This window comes from Myotis myotis, unplaced genomic scaffold (genome assembly GCF_014108235.1).
Source record: "Myotis myotis isolate mMyoMyo1 unplaced genomic scaffold, mMyoMyo1.p scaffold_m19_p_10, whole genome shotgun sequence".
NCBI lineage: Eukaryota > Metazoa > Chordata > Mammalia > Chiroptera > Vespertilionidae > Myotis > Myotis myotis.
The window spans coordinates 53,457,878-53,472,453 of NW_023416314.1; the positions used below are offsets into that span (position 1 = coordinate 53,457,878).

A 14,576-nucleotide genomic window follows, 5' to 3' on the forward strand; every position below is an offset into this window, starting at 1 on the left:
GCTCTCAATGCCCCAGCCAACAGCTGGGGAGCCTACAGGGAGGGCACAGTCCACCGTTGCCAGTGACAGGAGCAAGCCCTTCTTGTTAATATAGCCTTGCACCTCAGACTGTGGGCTACCACATCTTTTGTCTCCAGATTCTCACCACAATCACTCCTAGAGATCACTATTATTATCCCCAAATTTGCAAAGTGGGGAAATAGACTCGGAAGGCCAGTGACTTCCACAAAATCAGACAGGAAACTGGGGTCTGTACTGAACTTAGGTCATTGTTCTGCAAACTCCACACTGAAGTGGTGTTCTCAGGATGGGTGTGGGCATTCGAGGCTTTTGGGCAATGAGCTTTTCTGGTGCAGCACTGCAGGCCAGACAGGAGGCAAGACCTGATCAGATGGAGTTTTCTTTCCAGATGAAGAGATAGTGCCTCCTAGAGCGGCACTGGATACCCCAGGTTGAGATGGTCAACGAGTCCATTTTCCTCCCTCAAAGCAGGGACCGGAGCTGAATTTGGAGAGCTTAGTGCAAAGCTTTCGCAGCAATCCTAGACTCCAGTATAGATGCAGCTGGACTTCCAAACGTCCAGGGAAGACAGCAGGAGCTGGCCTAATGAGCAGGCTGTCACGTCCAGTTTGACTCAGGTTTACCCACTTAGACTCTCGGAGTCCATCTCTGGAGTCTCTCTCTCTCTCTCTCTCTCTCTCTCTCCCCCCCCCCCCCCCCCCCCCCCCCCCCCCCGTTTGCGCGTTTCTCTGCCTCTGACTCTAGCCTTCTGCTTTCTGACTGTCTCTCAGCCTCTTGGGTATATCTCTCACGGACTCACTATCTCAGCTCTGAGTGTGTCTCTCTCCAAATCTCTTCCCATCTGACTTCTACGCCTACCCTGCTTCTGGGTCCTCCTACCCCAAATCAGAGGACAGAGGAACCCAAAGTCAGTTGGGAGGTGAGCGCCCTCGGCCAGCGTTTCCTGTGGACACAGGGAGAGTCTTGTGCTGGAGAGGTTTGGAAAGAGTGTGCCCGGGAGCCAAGTGCAGCCGCGCCGCGTCGCGCTGCCAGCTTCTGCCTCCCTTGCTGCCTGGGGAGGAGTCAGAGCGCGCGCGCTCCGGGTGTGGAGAGGTAGGGGGATGGCCTCCGCGGCCACCCAGGGGATCCCAAGCTCCTCCCTTCCTTGCTCCTATTGGCCTCGGGCGCCCCCGCCCCCAGCAGCCGGCTCCAGCTCTGGGGACCCGTAAGCTACTACTGGATAAATAGCCCCCGGCGCCCGGCTTGAAGTTAGGGGTGGAGAAGCCCCAGGACACTGCCGCCACTTTCCCGGGTGCCCGTCAGGCCGGACCCGACAAGGCAGGGTCGGGGGTGAGCGGGTATACATCCAGACCCCCAGCACTTTGCTATCACACGGCGCCCGGCCGGGGCTCCAGGGTGGCAGAAAGTTTAGGGCAACCCTTGCCGCTGGGGTTGGGCAAAGCCTGGACTGAGCCGCCCCGGACCGAGATATGGAGCTGCTGTCGCCACCGCTACGCGACGTAGACTTGACGGGTCCCGACGGCTCTCTCTGCAACTTTGCTACAGCGGACGACTTCTACGATGACCCGTGTTTCGACTCCCCGGACCTGCGCTTCTTTGAGGACCTGGACCCGCGCCTCGTGCACGTGGGAGCATTTCTGAAACCTGAGGACTCCCACTTCCCTGCGGCTGTGCACCCGGCCCCCGGCGCCCGCGAGGACGAGCATGTGCGCGCGCCTAGTGGGCACCACCAGGCGGGCCGCTGTCTACTCTGGGCTTGCAAGGCGTGCAAGCGCAAGACCACCAACGCCGACCGCCGCAAGGCTGCCACCATGCGCGAGCGGCGCCGCCTGAGCAAAGTCAACGAGGCCTTCGAGACGCTCAAGCGCTGCACGTCTAGCAATCCTAACCAGCGGCTGCCCAAGGTGGAGATCCTGCGCAACGCCATCCGCTACATCGAGGGACTGCAGGCGCTGCTACGCGACCAGGACGCCGCGCCCCCTGGCACCGCGGCTGCCTTTTACGCGCCCGGCCCGCTGCCTTCTGGCCGCGGTGGCGAGCACTACAGCGGCGACTCCGACGCATCCAGCCCGCGCTCCAACTGCTCCGACGGCATGGTGAGGCTGGAACCCCGGGATAGAGGAGGAGTGGGGCAGCTCTCGGGGTACATCTGTGAAGCATTTCCTCTGTGGGGAGGGTTGGACAGGGAACCTTCCGGGGAGTGGATCCCGTGTCCTGGGTAGTGTTTGGGGGACGCAGGGCAAACATGCGAGCCACCTGATTGGGAGTGCTATTAGAACACTGCTGCGCCGTGGTCTGTTCCCCACCCCCGGCCGTATTCCTATTTCCAAAGTTAAGATATGTGCTCCTAGGTGACTGTCCGCCTTCTACTTGGCCTGACAGCTCCTGTCCACCCTAATCGCAGCCCCACCATCAAGTAGGACAGGAAACTCATGGCTGAGACTTGGGGAGCTGGGGTGGGGACACAGAGAGTGATGTTCCAGTGGTCCCGCGGCCTGAGTCGATCGCCCTTGCCCTTTGCAGATGGATTACAGCGGCCCCACCAGCGGCGCCCGGCGACGGAACTGCTACGATGGCTCCTACTTCAGCCAGGCGCCCAGCGGTGCGTATTCGCGCCTCGTTCCCACGTTCCCCTTTGAACAATCCTGGCTTCCCTCTCCCTAGGACCGTCCCCTCGACACACACACACACCTCCCCCACCTCCCCACCCACCCCCGCTCCACACACACAAATCCTGGAAGAAGGTGCAAGGAACGAAATACTAAGCGCTTAGCTCCCTCTCTTTTTGCCCGCACTCTCGGTGGATCGCGCCGGACAGTGGCAGGCCATCCGTTTCAGGTCGGTCCCAAAGCACTGGGACCCGCGTGGGAGAGTTGTCGGAGACTCACCCCCTGCATACTAACCTCTCCCTCCCCGCGCAGAACCGAGGCCCGGGAAGAGCGCTGCGGTGTCGAGCCTCGACTGCCTGTCCAGCATCGTGGAGCGCATCTCCACCGAGAGCCCCGCCGCGCCCGCGCTTCTGCTGGCCGACCCGCCGCCCGAGTCGTCCCCGGGCGCGCACGAGGCGGCTGCCCCGGACGAGGACGATCGCGGCGCCCCAACCCCTACCCCCGATATTGCCCCGCAGTGCCCCGGGGGCGCGAACCCCAACCCGATCTACCAGGTGCTCTGAGGGTGTCGACGGCCGGTGTGGAAGGATGACGCTATCCACCGCCCGAGGGATGGTGCCCCTAGGGTTCCCTCGCGCCCAAAAGATTGAACCACTGCCCCAATCGCGCTTTAAAAGCGACCCCTCGCGAGGGAGGAGAGGCGGGAGAACTGATGTGTTTCCGCCTTCGTACCCCAGAGCAAGGACACAGTCTTTTTTTCCCCACCCTTCCCTGAGACCCACTGCGATGACCGGTCTGTGTTCCTCCGTGGTCCAGAGCTGATCCTAGAGGGGCCAGGCCCTTCCTCTTCCTCACCCCTTTGCCGCGTGGGTGGGACTCGCGCAGACCTAGGCCCCAACCCAGACCCCCAATTCCTTATGCGGTCCGTCTTCGGTCGTAGCCTCTCCTTTCGTGAGCCCTGGAGACATCAGCTCTTTCCCACCCCCTGCGCGCCGAGCTCCGGTCCCAAGTGTAACGGTAACCTCTCCCACTCCCTATTCAGGACCACTTTTTGTAATACTTTTGTAATCTATTCCTGTAAATAAGAGTTGCTTTGCCCGAGCAGGAGCCCCTAGGGCTGTATTTATCTCTGAGGCATGGTGTGCAGTGCGAAAGGAACTTTGTATGTTTATACCAAAGGGGGGGCGAGCCGCTGGCCTCGCTCAGGTGTTGGAAATAAAAATGCTAATTTATACCAAGGCGGTACTGGCTTTCCCTAGGGGTCGGGGCAGACTACTGACCCAATACAGCAGCTAGCCCTGCAGGTGGCAGGCGGATTGTAAGGAGGAGCCACGAGAGGGAAAGGAGGGGTACCTCTGTCTCCAACATGTGGGGAGGTTCTTATGACCATGACCAACGTGATCATACGTCAGTCAGCGGTTCTCATGTCAGATGCATATTAGAATGATCTGACTAGTTTATAAAGTGATCCATGCCTGCCCCCACCTCACCCCTGAGAATCTGTTTTATCTATCTGCCCCAGACACCTGGGGCCAGATATTGGTATTTCCTTTTTTTAAAATATATTTTTTATTGATTTCAGATAGGAAGGAAGTGGGAAAGAGAGATAGAAACAATGATGAGAAAGAATCGTTGATCAGCTACCTCCTGCACACCCCACACTGGGAATCGAGCCTGCAACCTGGGCATGTGCCCTGATTGAGAATTGAGCTATGACCCCCTGGTTTATAGGTTGATGCCCAACCACTGAGCCACACTGGCTGGGGTGGATATTGGTATTTCCAAAAGCTTCCCAGGTGATTCTGACAAGCATAAGAGATTGAGAATCACACTTCTCCATACACAGAGGGGAGCCAGGAGGATCACTGAGAAGTCATGGCCCCAGGTGCCACTCAGAATCCTCATGGGTACAGAGGGTGTGCTATGGTGCTCACCGCATTACAAGGAAACACTAAACGAGTGTAAAGGGGCATGGCAAGCTGCATGGTACTCACAGGCTCTTAGCGATAGGTGTAAACACAAGGGGACATTGTTGAAGATGAGGCAGGTCCAGACGTCTCAGCTCAGCCAGTAACTAGGCACCTCAGGTAGAGCATCTCAGCCAGCACTCTGATCCCCTAAGACCCAGACCTGCAAGGAGAGGGGCACGTGCAAACCTGCATCCCTGCAGGTGGCACAGATGCTCTCATCAAGATATGGACACTCTGGGAGCAGAGATGGGGCCACTGATTTAGCCAAGGTGCTGGGGAAGAGGTGCCACTTGAGCTGTATCTTGAGAAACAAGAAAAACAACCCACACACAACCACAGGGGAGAGTTCATACACACACACACACACACGCACACACACACACACACACACAAATACACACAGAGGCACTTCTGCCCTCCCACCCTCCCGTTGAAGGATGGCCTGGCAAAAATTCTTCCCCATTCACATGCCACCCCAACCCCACCCCCTAACACTCAAGACATCAGTGCTTCCTATTCCCACCCTTACAGACCCTTTTCCCCTCGAAAACCTTATAAGCCCACTTTCAAGGGCTCTTCTCACCAATGGAGGCCCTGGGGGAAGCAGGCACGATGGGATGCCAGCAGGAAGGGCCTCATTTCCTATCTGAGCATCTGCTCTCTGCTCCCAGGAGAGCCTTTGCTCTCCCCAACGCAGGGTCCCTGAGGAGCCCGCAGGGTTGCTCTGTTACTAATGATCCTCAGCTTGTCTCCTGGCTGCTTCCCCAGATGTGCCTCTGGGTGTCTTACACTCGTTGAGACCCCTTGGGGCTCATTCATGAATTCATTCAACAGATGCCAAGCCCCATGCTGGGTGAACGCAGAGACCAGTGGACACAGTTCCTGCCCTCGGGAAGCACCCAGACATTTGGGAAAATTGTATCTGTCAGCAGCTGGTTACATGACAATGAATTAAGCGCTATAATGGGGGTATATGCAGCAGAGGGAACACAGTAGGGACAGAAGGGACAGACAAGCAGGTCGCCCCTAATAAGAATCTTGAAGGAGTTGGTCAGGAAAGAGGAGCCAATGGGGTTGCTCCAAGCTGAGGAGACAGTCAGTACAAAGACCCGGAGATGAGAGAAAGCAAACTGTGCCTTCATGAAACCAAAGCTGCTCACGGCGAGGGGCCAGAGGTGAGATGGAGAAAAAGCAGAGGCAGGGCCACGGTGATCTCATTTGGGCTTTATCCTGAAGGCAATGGGGAGCCATAGAAAGTCTAAACAGGGGAAGGATTCAAATAAGTCTATATTTCAGAAAGGCCAGTCTGGGCTGGCAGAAAAGGTAGGATGGGAGACATGTCAGAAGTGCCACCAGAGGACACACAGCGTGGCCTGAACTGGGACAGTGACTGGCGATGGGAGAGAAAGCGTAAGAGTGGAAAGAGTTGTGCCAGACAAAGCTTCGGTATTGAGGGTACCGTGGAGAACCTGGAAGGCACAGTCCTTACCCTCACACGGCTGAAAATCCACTGGGGAAATAGCCATTAGACAAAGAACCAAATGGACAGATGCAATGTTATAAATGCTGAGAGGTGCTACAAGATAAAGTAACAAGGGGACATCTGTAATACTTTCAACAATAAAGATCAATTTTTAAAAAGCATAGAGTGTAATGACAGATGATCATGGGGTATGAGTAGTTAACCAGGTGTGGAGAGGAGGAGGCAGAGTTTCTACACGGAGGGAATTAATTACAAAAATGAAGAGGGCTCCGGTGGCCTAGAGGGAGCTAGAGTGCAATTAGGAAAAGGTGTCCCTCCTTCCCGAGGACCCTGCCGTGCACAAGGCAGCCACGACTGGACTGCAGCCCCACTCACTGCTCAGCCAGGTGCACTTGTGCAGTGAGCAGCCTGCATAATCGTCACGTGGAAGAGGCAATAAAGAATATGCAGCCCACCAGACGCCGTGGAAAGGAGTGGGCAAGCCTGGCGAGAAAAATGAGCAGGAGGGGGAAGGCAGAAGAAAGAGGAGATGAGGTGGGAGATAAATACAAACATGATGATGGTACTGCTGCTGAACAACAGTTGGTCCTATCTCAGGTTTTCTCTCATGTATAAGATACTACTTAAATCCTCTCTACACACCTCACCACTGTTACAGGGAAATGTTAAAATGTGAGACGGTGTAATGTTTGTGTTTACACGGCCCATAGTTATTTTTTACAGACAACATTTAACAGCAGGTTTTAATTCATACGGAACTTCCCCAGTATCAGGGGCACATGAGTCCCAGATGATGTCAATGGCTGCATGATTCCTGGGATCTAAGCCCGGCTGCGCTGCTGACCAGTTTTGAGATCCTGGGGATGTGGCTTAACCCATCTGGACTTGGGCTTTCTCTCTGTGGAAGAGATTAGTGAGCTTAAAAGGTATGTTCTGAAATTCTTTAGTAATTCACTCAAAGCATTTCAGAAAAAGATAAATGAAGCACATTTTTTTTTTTTTTACAGATAAGGGAACTGGGACCATGACAAATAGATTTTTCTCAGCATAAGCAAGTAATTTATAACCTCCCGCTTTACTGATCCTCCTTTTACTTTTCTCTATGTTTTATTGAGATATAATCCATATACCATAAAATTCACCCTTTTAGAGTGTCCAATTCAGTGGCTTGTGCTATATTCCCAATCTTGTGCAACCATCCCCACTAATCTATTTTCATTTCTATGGGTTTGCTTCTTCCGGGCAATGGAATCACACACGATGTGGTCTTTTGTGTCTGTCTTCTTTCACTTAGCACAATTTGTTCAAGGTTAATCCATGTTGTAGCATTTATCAGTACTTCATTCCTTTATTTTGCTGAATAATATTCAATTGTATAGATATGTCACACTTTGTTTATCCAGTCATCAGTTGATAGATATTTGGGTTATTTCCATTTTTTAGCTGTTATACATACTGGTGCTAGGAACATTGACCTGCAAGTTTTGGGGTAAACATATGCTTTTAATTCTTTTGTGCATATACCTAAAAGTGAAATTGCTGGGTATATCATAACCCTATGTTTAAATTTTTGAGGAACTGCCAAAGATTCCCCCAAAGCAGCTGCACCATTTTACATTCCTATCAGCAATGTATGAGGGTTCCAATTCCTCCACATCCTAACAACACTGTTATTGTCTTTACTGTAGCCATCATCCTAGTGGGTGTGAAGTGGTATCTCCTTGTGGTTTTGATTTTGCATTTCCCTAATGATTAACGATGCTGAGCACTTTTCCTGTGCTTTTTGGCCATGTGTATACAGCGGGGCCTTGACTTACGAGTGTCCCAACTAAAGAATTTTTCGAGATACGAGCCGTCTCTCAGCTGATTTTTTGCTTTGAGTTGCAAGCTAAAATTCGGGTTACGAGCCAGCTTCAGATACCCCACCGCTAGTTGGCGCAGCGAATGTCACAGTGAACACCACCACATCCGCCCAGCATCACGTGTCTCACCCGTTCACTTTATGATTTGACATACGAGTAATTTGAGTTACGAGCTCCGACACGGAACGAATTAAACTCGTAAGTCAAGGCCCCACTGTACCTTCTTTGGAGAAATTGAGTTTTTTAATCCTTTGTCCATTTTAAAATTAGGTTCTTTGTCTTTTTATTGCTGTGATGAGTTCTTCATACATTCTAAATACTGGACCTTTATCAGATATATGATTTGCAAATATTTTCCATCATCCTCTGCATTGTCTTTTCACTTTCTTGCTTGTTTGCTTTCTTGAAGCACAAATTTGTTTTTTATATTTTGATAAAGTCTAATATGCCCATATTTTCCATTTGTTGCCTGTGTTTCTGGTGTCTTATCTAAGAAACCATTATCTGACCCAAGTTCTTCTAAGAGTTTTATAGTTTCAGCTCTTACTTTTAGGTATTGGATCCATTTTTAGTCCATTTTTGTAAGTGGTAGGACAAAGGAATCCAACTTCATCCTTTTGTACGTGGATATCAGGTGTCCCCACACTATTTATGTTGAAAAAAAACTGTATTTCCCCATTGAATTGTTGTGGCACCCTTGTAAAAAATTAATTGCCCACAAATGTATGGGTTTATTTCTGGACTCTCAATTTTATTCCACTGATCTAAATGTCCATCCTTATGCCAAACATACAGTCTTAATTGTTGTAGCTTTGTAGTACGTTTTGAAATCAGGAAGTGTAAGTCCTTCAATTTTTTTCTTTTCCAAGATGTTTCAGCTATACTGGGTCCTGTGCATTTCATGAATGTACCTTTAAGTAGCTTGTCCTGGTGATATTTTCAAGAACCACAAACCTTGCCGGGTACAATATGGCATGAAAATATAAAGCAGGTTCTTTTTGGTGCCCAGAAAAAATAGTTATAGGTGGGTATGCTGATTTTTTTCATTTCCAGTCATTTCTGATGCAACTTTTACATAATAAATGTTGTTTTGTTCACTGAACATCATTCTGTAATTGCAAAAAAAAATGTTGCAACTATTTGGGGGAGCATTATGAATGCTTCTCTGTAACCATAACTTATGTAAAAAGCATTATGTAGGTGTGTCCATCAGTTAATAAAAATATTAAGCTAGTTTCCCTGGATTTTTCATGTTTATAATAATTGTGAGCTTTTTAAAATTTGCATCTGGTCCTGATTTCTTTTCTAAGTCTAAATAAATATTCACTTTTATGCCCAACTTTCTAGTCATTTTTTTTTTTAAGAGTGACTCCCAGATGTCTAAACTTCAGGCCTCACAAAACCTGGGCCCACCCCTGCACACTGCTGACCATGCTTACCTGCAGACTGACTCACATACAGGCGCCCACCAGGAACACACACAGGAGAACCCACAGGACTCCTATCAAGGGAGTCAAAGAGGGAGGAAGGCTCTTGGGATAGCCATGCATCTCCAGCAGCTTCTGGGAGAACTCTGTGGCCCCTGCCCAGTCCTTCTGGGGATGCCCTTGCAAAAATGCCCACACCCACCTGCTTTCCCTATGCACCTGCAACCCTGACACCCTCATGCATCCTTCACCACAGCCATCATTGTTTCTCACTGCCCTCCCTCACTCCCATGGCCAGCAGCAAGAGGCACTGAGACCCTATCTTCCCCAAAACTAAGCCTAGGCAGGGCTGATGCTCTGCCCCTGGCCATGCTGACACTTTGAGGGGTGGGCGTTGCTGAGAAATGGCAGGAACTCATGGGGGTAAGGGCTGTTCACAAAGGGTGTGGAGGGGTGGCCGTCCAAGAGAAGGGACGTAGGGGAAGGAGAGGAAGTTCAATGAGAGACACTATCTCATTTAATCCTCACAAAAGTGTTATTTCTTTTATGCAGACTAGGAAACAGAAACCTAGAGGTGAAAGTGGCCAGTTTACACAGCTAGTAAGCAACAAAATGATATTTCTAACCAAAGTTGAGGACATTTTACCCCCCAGATGACATTTGGCAGTCTGTAGCCCTTGATGGTCATGACTGGGGAAGGGATTCTACTGACATCTAGTGGGTAAGTGGTCAGGATGCTGCTAAACTTCCGGCAATGCACAGTACAGCCCCCACCACAAAGGATTATCTGTTCCGAAAAGCCAACGGTGCAGAGACTGAGAAACCCAGACCTAGCACTTCCCCAGAGTATTCCTCATCTTGGCTCCTTTCTCAAGTTCCCTGGTTCTAAGAGATCTGGGACCCACTTGCCCAGGGGTTTCAGGAAGGAACAGCTCAGCACCTACACATTCCCAGGTTAGGGACCAGGGTCCGTGCCCAAGCTAAGGGTCCGGCAGCCACAGTCACCAATTTCCCACTATTCCACCTGCAGATTCACTCTCCCCTGCCCATTAAAGGGAGGGTTCCTGTCTGGGGAGAAAATGCCTGTCAGTCTCATTGTTTACTATCATCCCAAAGCCTACTCTGTGTCCAGCTTAGGTTAGCTTCCGGATGTAGCCACAAGATGGCACCCCAACCCACCAGGTATGCTAAGGCTCTGGGCCTGGGAGAGCAGCATATAAGATGTGCCAACCTGGGCAAAGGCCTGGGGGCTGGCCTTGGGCCAGTTCCAGAGCCTAGCAGGGATAGATCAAAGGCCTGCAAGTGCCAGGTGAGGACATAGGCCAAATTTGGCTTCAGGACTCCCTTCACCTTTTTTTCTAGTCCAGCCCCAGTTCAAGTCCCACCACCGATCTTCCTGGAGCCCAGCAACCCCTCCCCTCTAGTCTGAACAAGGGAAATTCCAGAGCTGAGGTGTTACTATAGGGCTTATTGTTATTCAGAGCCAACGATAAAGAAACGGAGGCATAGGGAATTCGAGTAACTTGCTCAAGGTCACAGCTAGTCAGGGGTGGAGCTGGGATGTGACCCAGGCAGTCTGGTTCTATGCTCGTAGCCACTGAACACCAACCATTTCATCAGTGCACTGCCCCCCGCCCACCCCACGCCACTGATCCTAACAACCCTAGCATGGGACCACAAACTTTCCTCTCTGAAAGGGAGGGGGCAAATGGCTATGAGGGGGGGGGGCACTCCTCAAGAATGAAAAGGAGTGAGGCTCTTGGCTGGGCTGGGGGTCTGTGGTTAGTGGTTGTGGGTGAGAAGCTAAGGCTCCATCAGCAATTCCTCCTCCCACCCCCTTTTCTCTGGGGCCTTTTTCCTTCTTGTCCTGTGGTGCCCTCTTGGTTTTTCTGGGCTTTCTGCAAATGCCAGCCTTCTTACAGTGTGAAGAGGGTGTGAGAAAAAAGACTTTTATGTCCCTGCTTAGGACAGAGAATGGGGGGGGGGGGCATTCTTTGAGGCCTGCGCTGGGGGTGTCATCAAGGACAAAGGTGAGAATCCTAAAGTGGGACGGTGTGGGGTACCTCGGGGCAGCTCCCCTCTCCCACCAGGGCGGCTCTTCTCTCTGAGCCTTCTCCGCTGGCCTCAGAGGGGCTGGGTTTTAGGATGTGATGGACACCCTTTGACACTCCCCTGCCCTCCAACCCTGGCCTGCTTCTTTTTCTAGCACATCCTGCAGGACCAGGCCCAACCAGAGCTCCTAGTCACCCAACCTTCTCACCCGACCTCCCCCCTCCTAGGAGCCCTATGCCTCTCTGTCTTTCCCCCTTCTTCTCTCCACCATCTGGGCATATTTCAGCTTCCCACTGTGACTCACCATGGGTAGTGGCCTGAGTGGGCTCCACACTGACTCCCTGAGAGGCCCTGACTAAGTCCTTCCCCCTGCCTCGGTCTCAATTAAGGACTCCAGACTCCTGTGGCCTCTGACACTGGGATTCTAGGACCCTGGCCCCTCTCCTGGCCTTTCTCAGATCATCCAGGCTCTGAATGAGGAGCTCCTGTGCCCTGGGCACTGGGGAGGGAAGCAAACAAGAAGCATGCCCGGAGGAGCTGATCTCGCTTTCTGGAAACAAGATGAGCTACAGTGAAGGTTGCGGAGTTAACTTGGATCCCAGGGGGTCCTGCAGGAGAGGGAAGGGATGGAATCCTGGGCCCTGTGGCTGTCAGGACCACAGAAGGTTTCCTAGGAGGTAAAGAGGGGTGATTGTCCGGCTGGAAGGAAGGGAAGGTTTGGAAAGGCTCTTTCTCGCTCTCCCCATCCTGATTTCTCCCAGCCAGGTGTATGCGTGTCTCTGTCCCTGTGGGTCTCTCCTTTTCTTTTCCCTCTTAGGTCTCCATTTTTCTATTGTATCACCTCATTGCTTTGGGGCAGGGCTTTCTGAGAGCCTGTGTGAGGAGATCTGACTCTGGGCCAGGCTGAGCCACAGCAGGTGGTGAGGGGATGGGGCTCACTGGCTGGGCTGAGAGGGAAACTCAAAGCACTCCCATCCCTGCGGGATTCTGAGATTGCAGGGGGAATGGCTCCCATTTAGAGGAATAACAAAGACCAATCTCTGAGGGAGGACTAGCCCCTCCATCCTGGCCCCATACTCCAGCCTTCTCCCTAACTCTGCCCATCTCCACCCGTTTCTGCCTGTCTCTTGTCTCTCCTCTTGTCCTTCTCTCCTATCCCTCATCTCTTGCCCCGCCCCTGGCCTCTCTCCGACTGTCTCTACTCCTCCAAACTTTCCCCCACCACTCACAGATTTCCCTGGGGCAGGGCTGGGATTCCCCTGGCCAGGCGAGGAGAGAGATGCCAGCAGCACAGCTTTGTCCCTAGGCCCACAACAGTGTCTGCGGGTCAGTGTCAAGGGACAGCTGTCCGCACAGTTAGCAAGTGCCGACAGGTAAATAAGAGTCTCGTGTCTTCTTAATTAAATCGCCCTTTGCCCAGGCAGCCTTGTGTTCGATTGAGCTGGGCTGAGATCAATAAGCCTCTTCCCCAGCACAGCCACCCCTGGAGCTGGGCCTGACCTTCCCAGCCCTGTTCAGGCCGACCTGCCCACTTCCCCCCCACCCCCACCCCCCCACCCCCACCCCCAGCCTGGGCGCCCCTCGAGGGCAGGCTCTCCTGTGCTCCTGTTGCCCAGGACAGAGCCTGGAACAAGCAAGGAGTAAAGGAGTGATTGCTCGATTGAGTGAACGGAGGCACTGGCAGCAAACATGGGCCAGGAAGGCTCGGAGGCCCAAACTGCCACTCCCACCCCCACCCCCCACCCCCAGGGTCATCTTTGAAGCTGTAGGGATCACAGCAGGCAGCTGCTCCCATCCAGCCCCAGACCCAGGGCAGCTGATGTCCTGCCGCGTGAGAGGAGGGATTGTCAACCTTCAGGACCACCTTCTGACCTCTAAGGGTATACAGTGCCCCTCTCATAAGGGATCCCCATAAGGATCCAGGGCTAGTGAGGGAGAATCAGTGAGCGGGATCAATATGGTAGAATGTGTGGCACTCACAGGAGACTAGGGTCAGCCTGCAGTTATGAAAGGCCAGGGTCAGTAGGGGTCAAAAGGGGTTAATAAGCATCCTGGGTTATTGGATTCTTAGTAGAGAGCTTAGGGGACAGCATGTGTGTTATATGTATGGAGGTGGGGGAGACATTTTGGGGTCCATGCGAGAGGGTACCTTTGAAAGGATCATGTGGGCTTCAGCTCCCCTGGCAAGGGTCAGTATTAAAGGGTTGCTTGGAGCGGTGTCTCTCATAGGGATGGGGCCTCTCCGTTCACTAGGGCTTAAGACAGTCCCCAGTTTGAAAAGAGAAGGGCAGGTGCGACACTCCTCTCACCTCAGTCTGACCTGGGGAGGCTGACCTAGACGTCTCCTGGAGCCCTCGTCCATCCAGTGGCTTTCCCTCCCCGAAAAGTGAAGCGTTGGCAGGTGCCCGGGAGCCGCAGGAGCCGTGCCGGGAGGGCGCCCCCAGCGCCGGGGTTGAGGGAGGCCCAGCTCCTTGCGGGGCTGGGAGGGGGCGCGGAATCAGGGCTCTTTAGGACCCAGCGCGGCGCCTCCCTCCGGGGGCGAGTGCGGCTGCGCGCGCCGTTTGCCCGTGTCCGGAGAGCGGCGGGCTGGACGCGGACCGCGCGAGCGAGCAAGCGAGCAAGAGAGCCAGGCAGCAGCCCGGGCGGCAGCAGCGTCGCGGCGGCGGCCGCTCCGCGCCTCACCACCCCGGCCTCGCCTCGCCGCGTCCCGACCTGCCACCCCCACCTCCCCGGCGCGACCACCGCAGCCCCCTCTCTTCGGCCGGCATCGCCAAGCGCCTGCCTGGAGCAGGGCGCGGAGCGCGGAGCGCGGAGCGCGGAGGCACCGGAGCCAGTGCCCGCGGGCCCCGCAGACCGAATCCAGCCGGGAGAACCCCCGCCGGGCCCCGCAAGGCTCCACAACTGGGAGCTGTCCCTTCAGCACCGCAGCCGGAGTCCGAGCGCAGCCCAGCGGAACCCCAGCTTGAGCCGGAGCGCAGCGCTCCACGGCAGCCGCACCGAGCAGCGTTCCCGTGCCCCTGTCCAGGGGCCCCGCCATCTCCTCCAAGAGGCGGGGAGAAGGAGCGAGCAGGGCGGGCAGGCGGGCAGGCGCGCCCGCCACCGGGGGGAGCAGGCAGCCGGGCGAGGAAAGAGGGAGGGGGCCGGAGCCCGCC

The 14,576-nt window shown here is 53.8% G+C and overlaps 1 protein-coding gene across 1 annotated transcript; it reads left to right on the forward strand.

The window, feature by feature from the left end:
• The first annotated feature begins 1,243 nt into the window (after positions 1–1,243).
• Positions 1,244–4,144, forward strand: MYOD1 (myogenic differentiation 1). The gene is made up of 3 exons (XM_036323213.1): positions 1,244–2,117; positions 2,545–2,623; positions 2,943–4,144. The coding sequence occupies exons 1-3, from the start codon at positions 1,491–1,493 to the stop codon at positions 3,191–3,193; spliced, it is 957 nt and encodes a 318-aa protein (XP_036179106.1). The 5' UTR covers positions 1,244–1,490; the 3' UTR covers positions 3,194–4,144.
• The last annotated feature ends 10,432 nt before the right edge of the window (positions 4,145–14,576 follow it).

Bases quoted from the DNA above. Each gene is read 5' to 3' on its own strand.
- MYOD1 (XM_036323213.1), top strand. From the start codon at position 1,491: ATGGAGCTGCTGTCGCCACCGCTACGCGACGTAGACTTGACGGGTCCC. The intron at 2,118-2,544 runs GTGAGGCTGGAA...TGCCCTTTGCAG, and splicing joins CCAACTGCTCCGACGGCATG to ATGGATTACAGCGGCCCCAC. The intron at 2,624-2,942 runs GTGCGTATTCGC...CTCCCCGCGCAG, and splicing joins CTTCAGCCAGGCGCCCAGCG to AACCGAGGCCCGGGAAGAGC.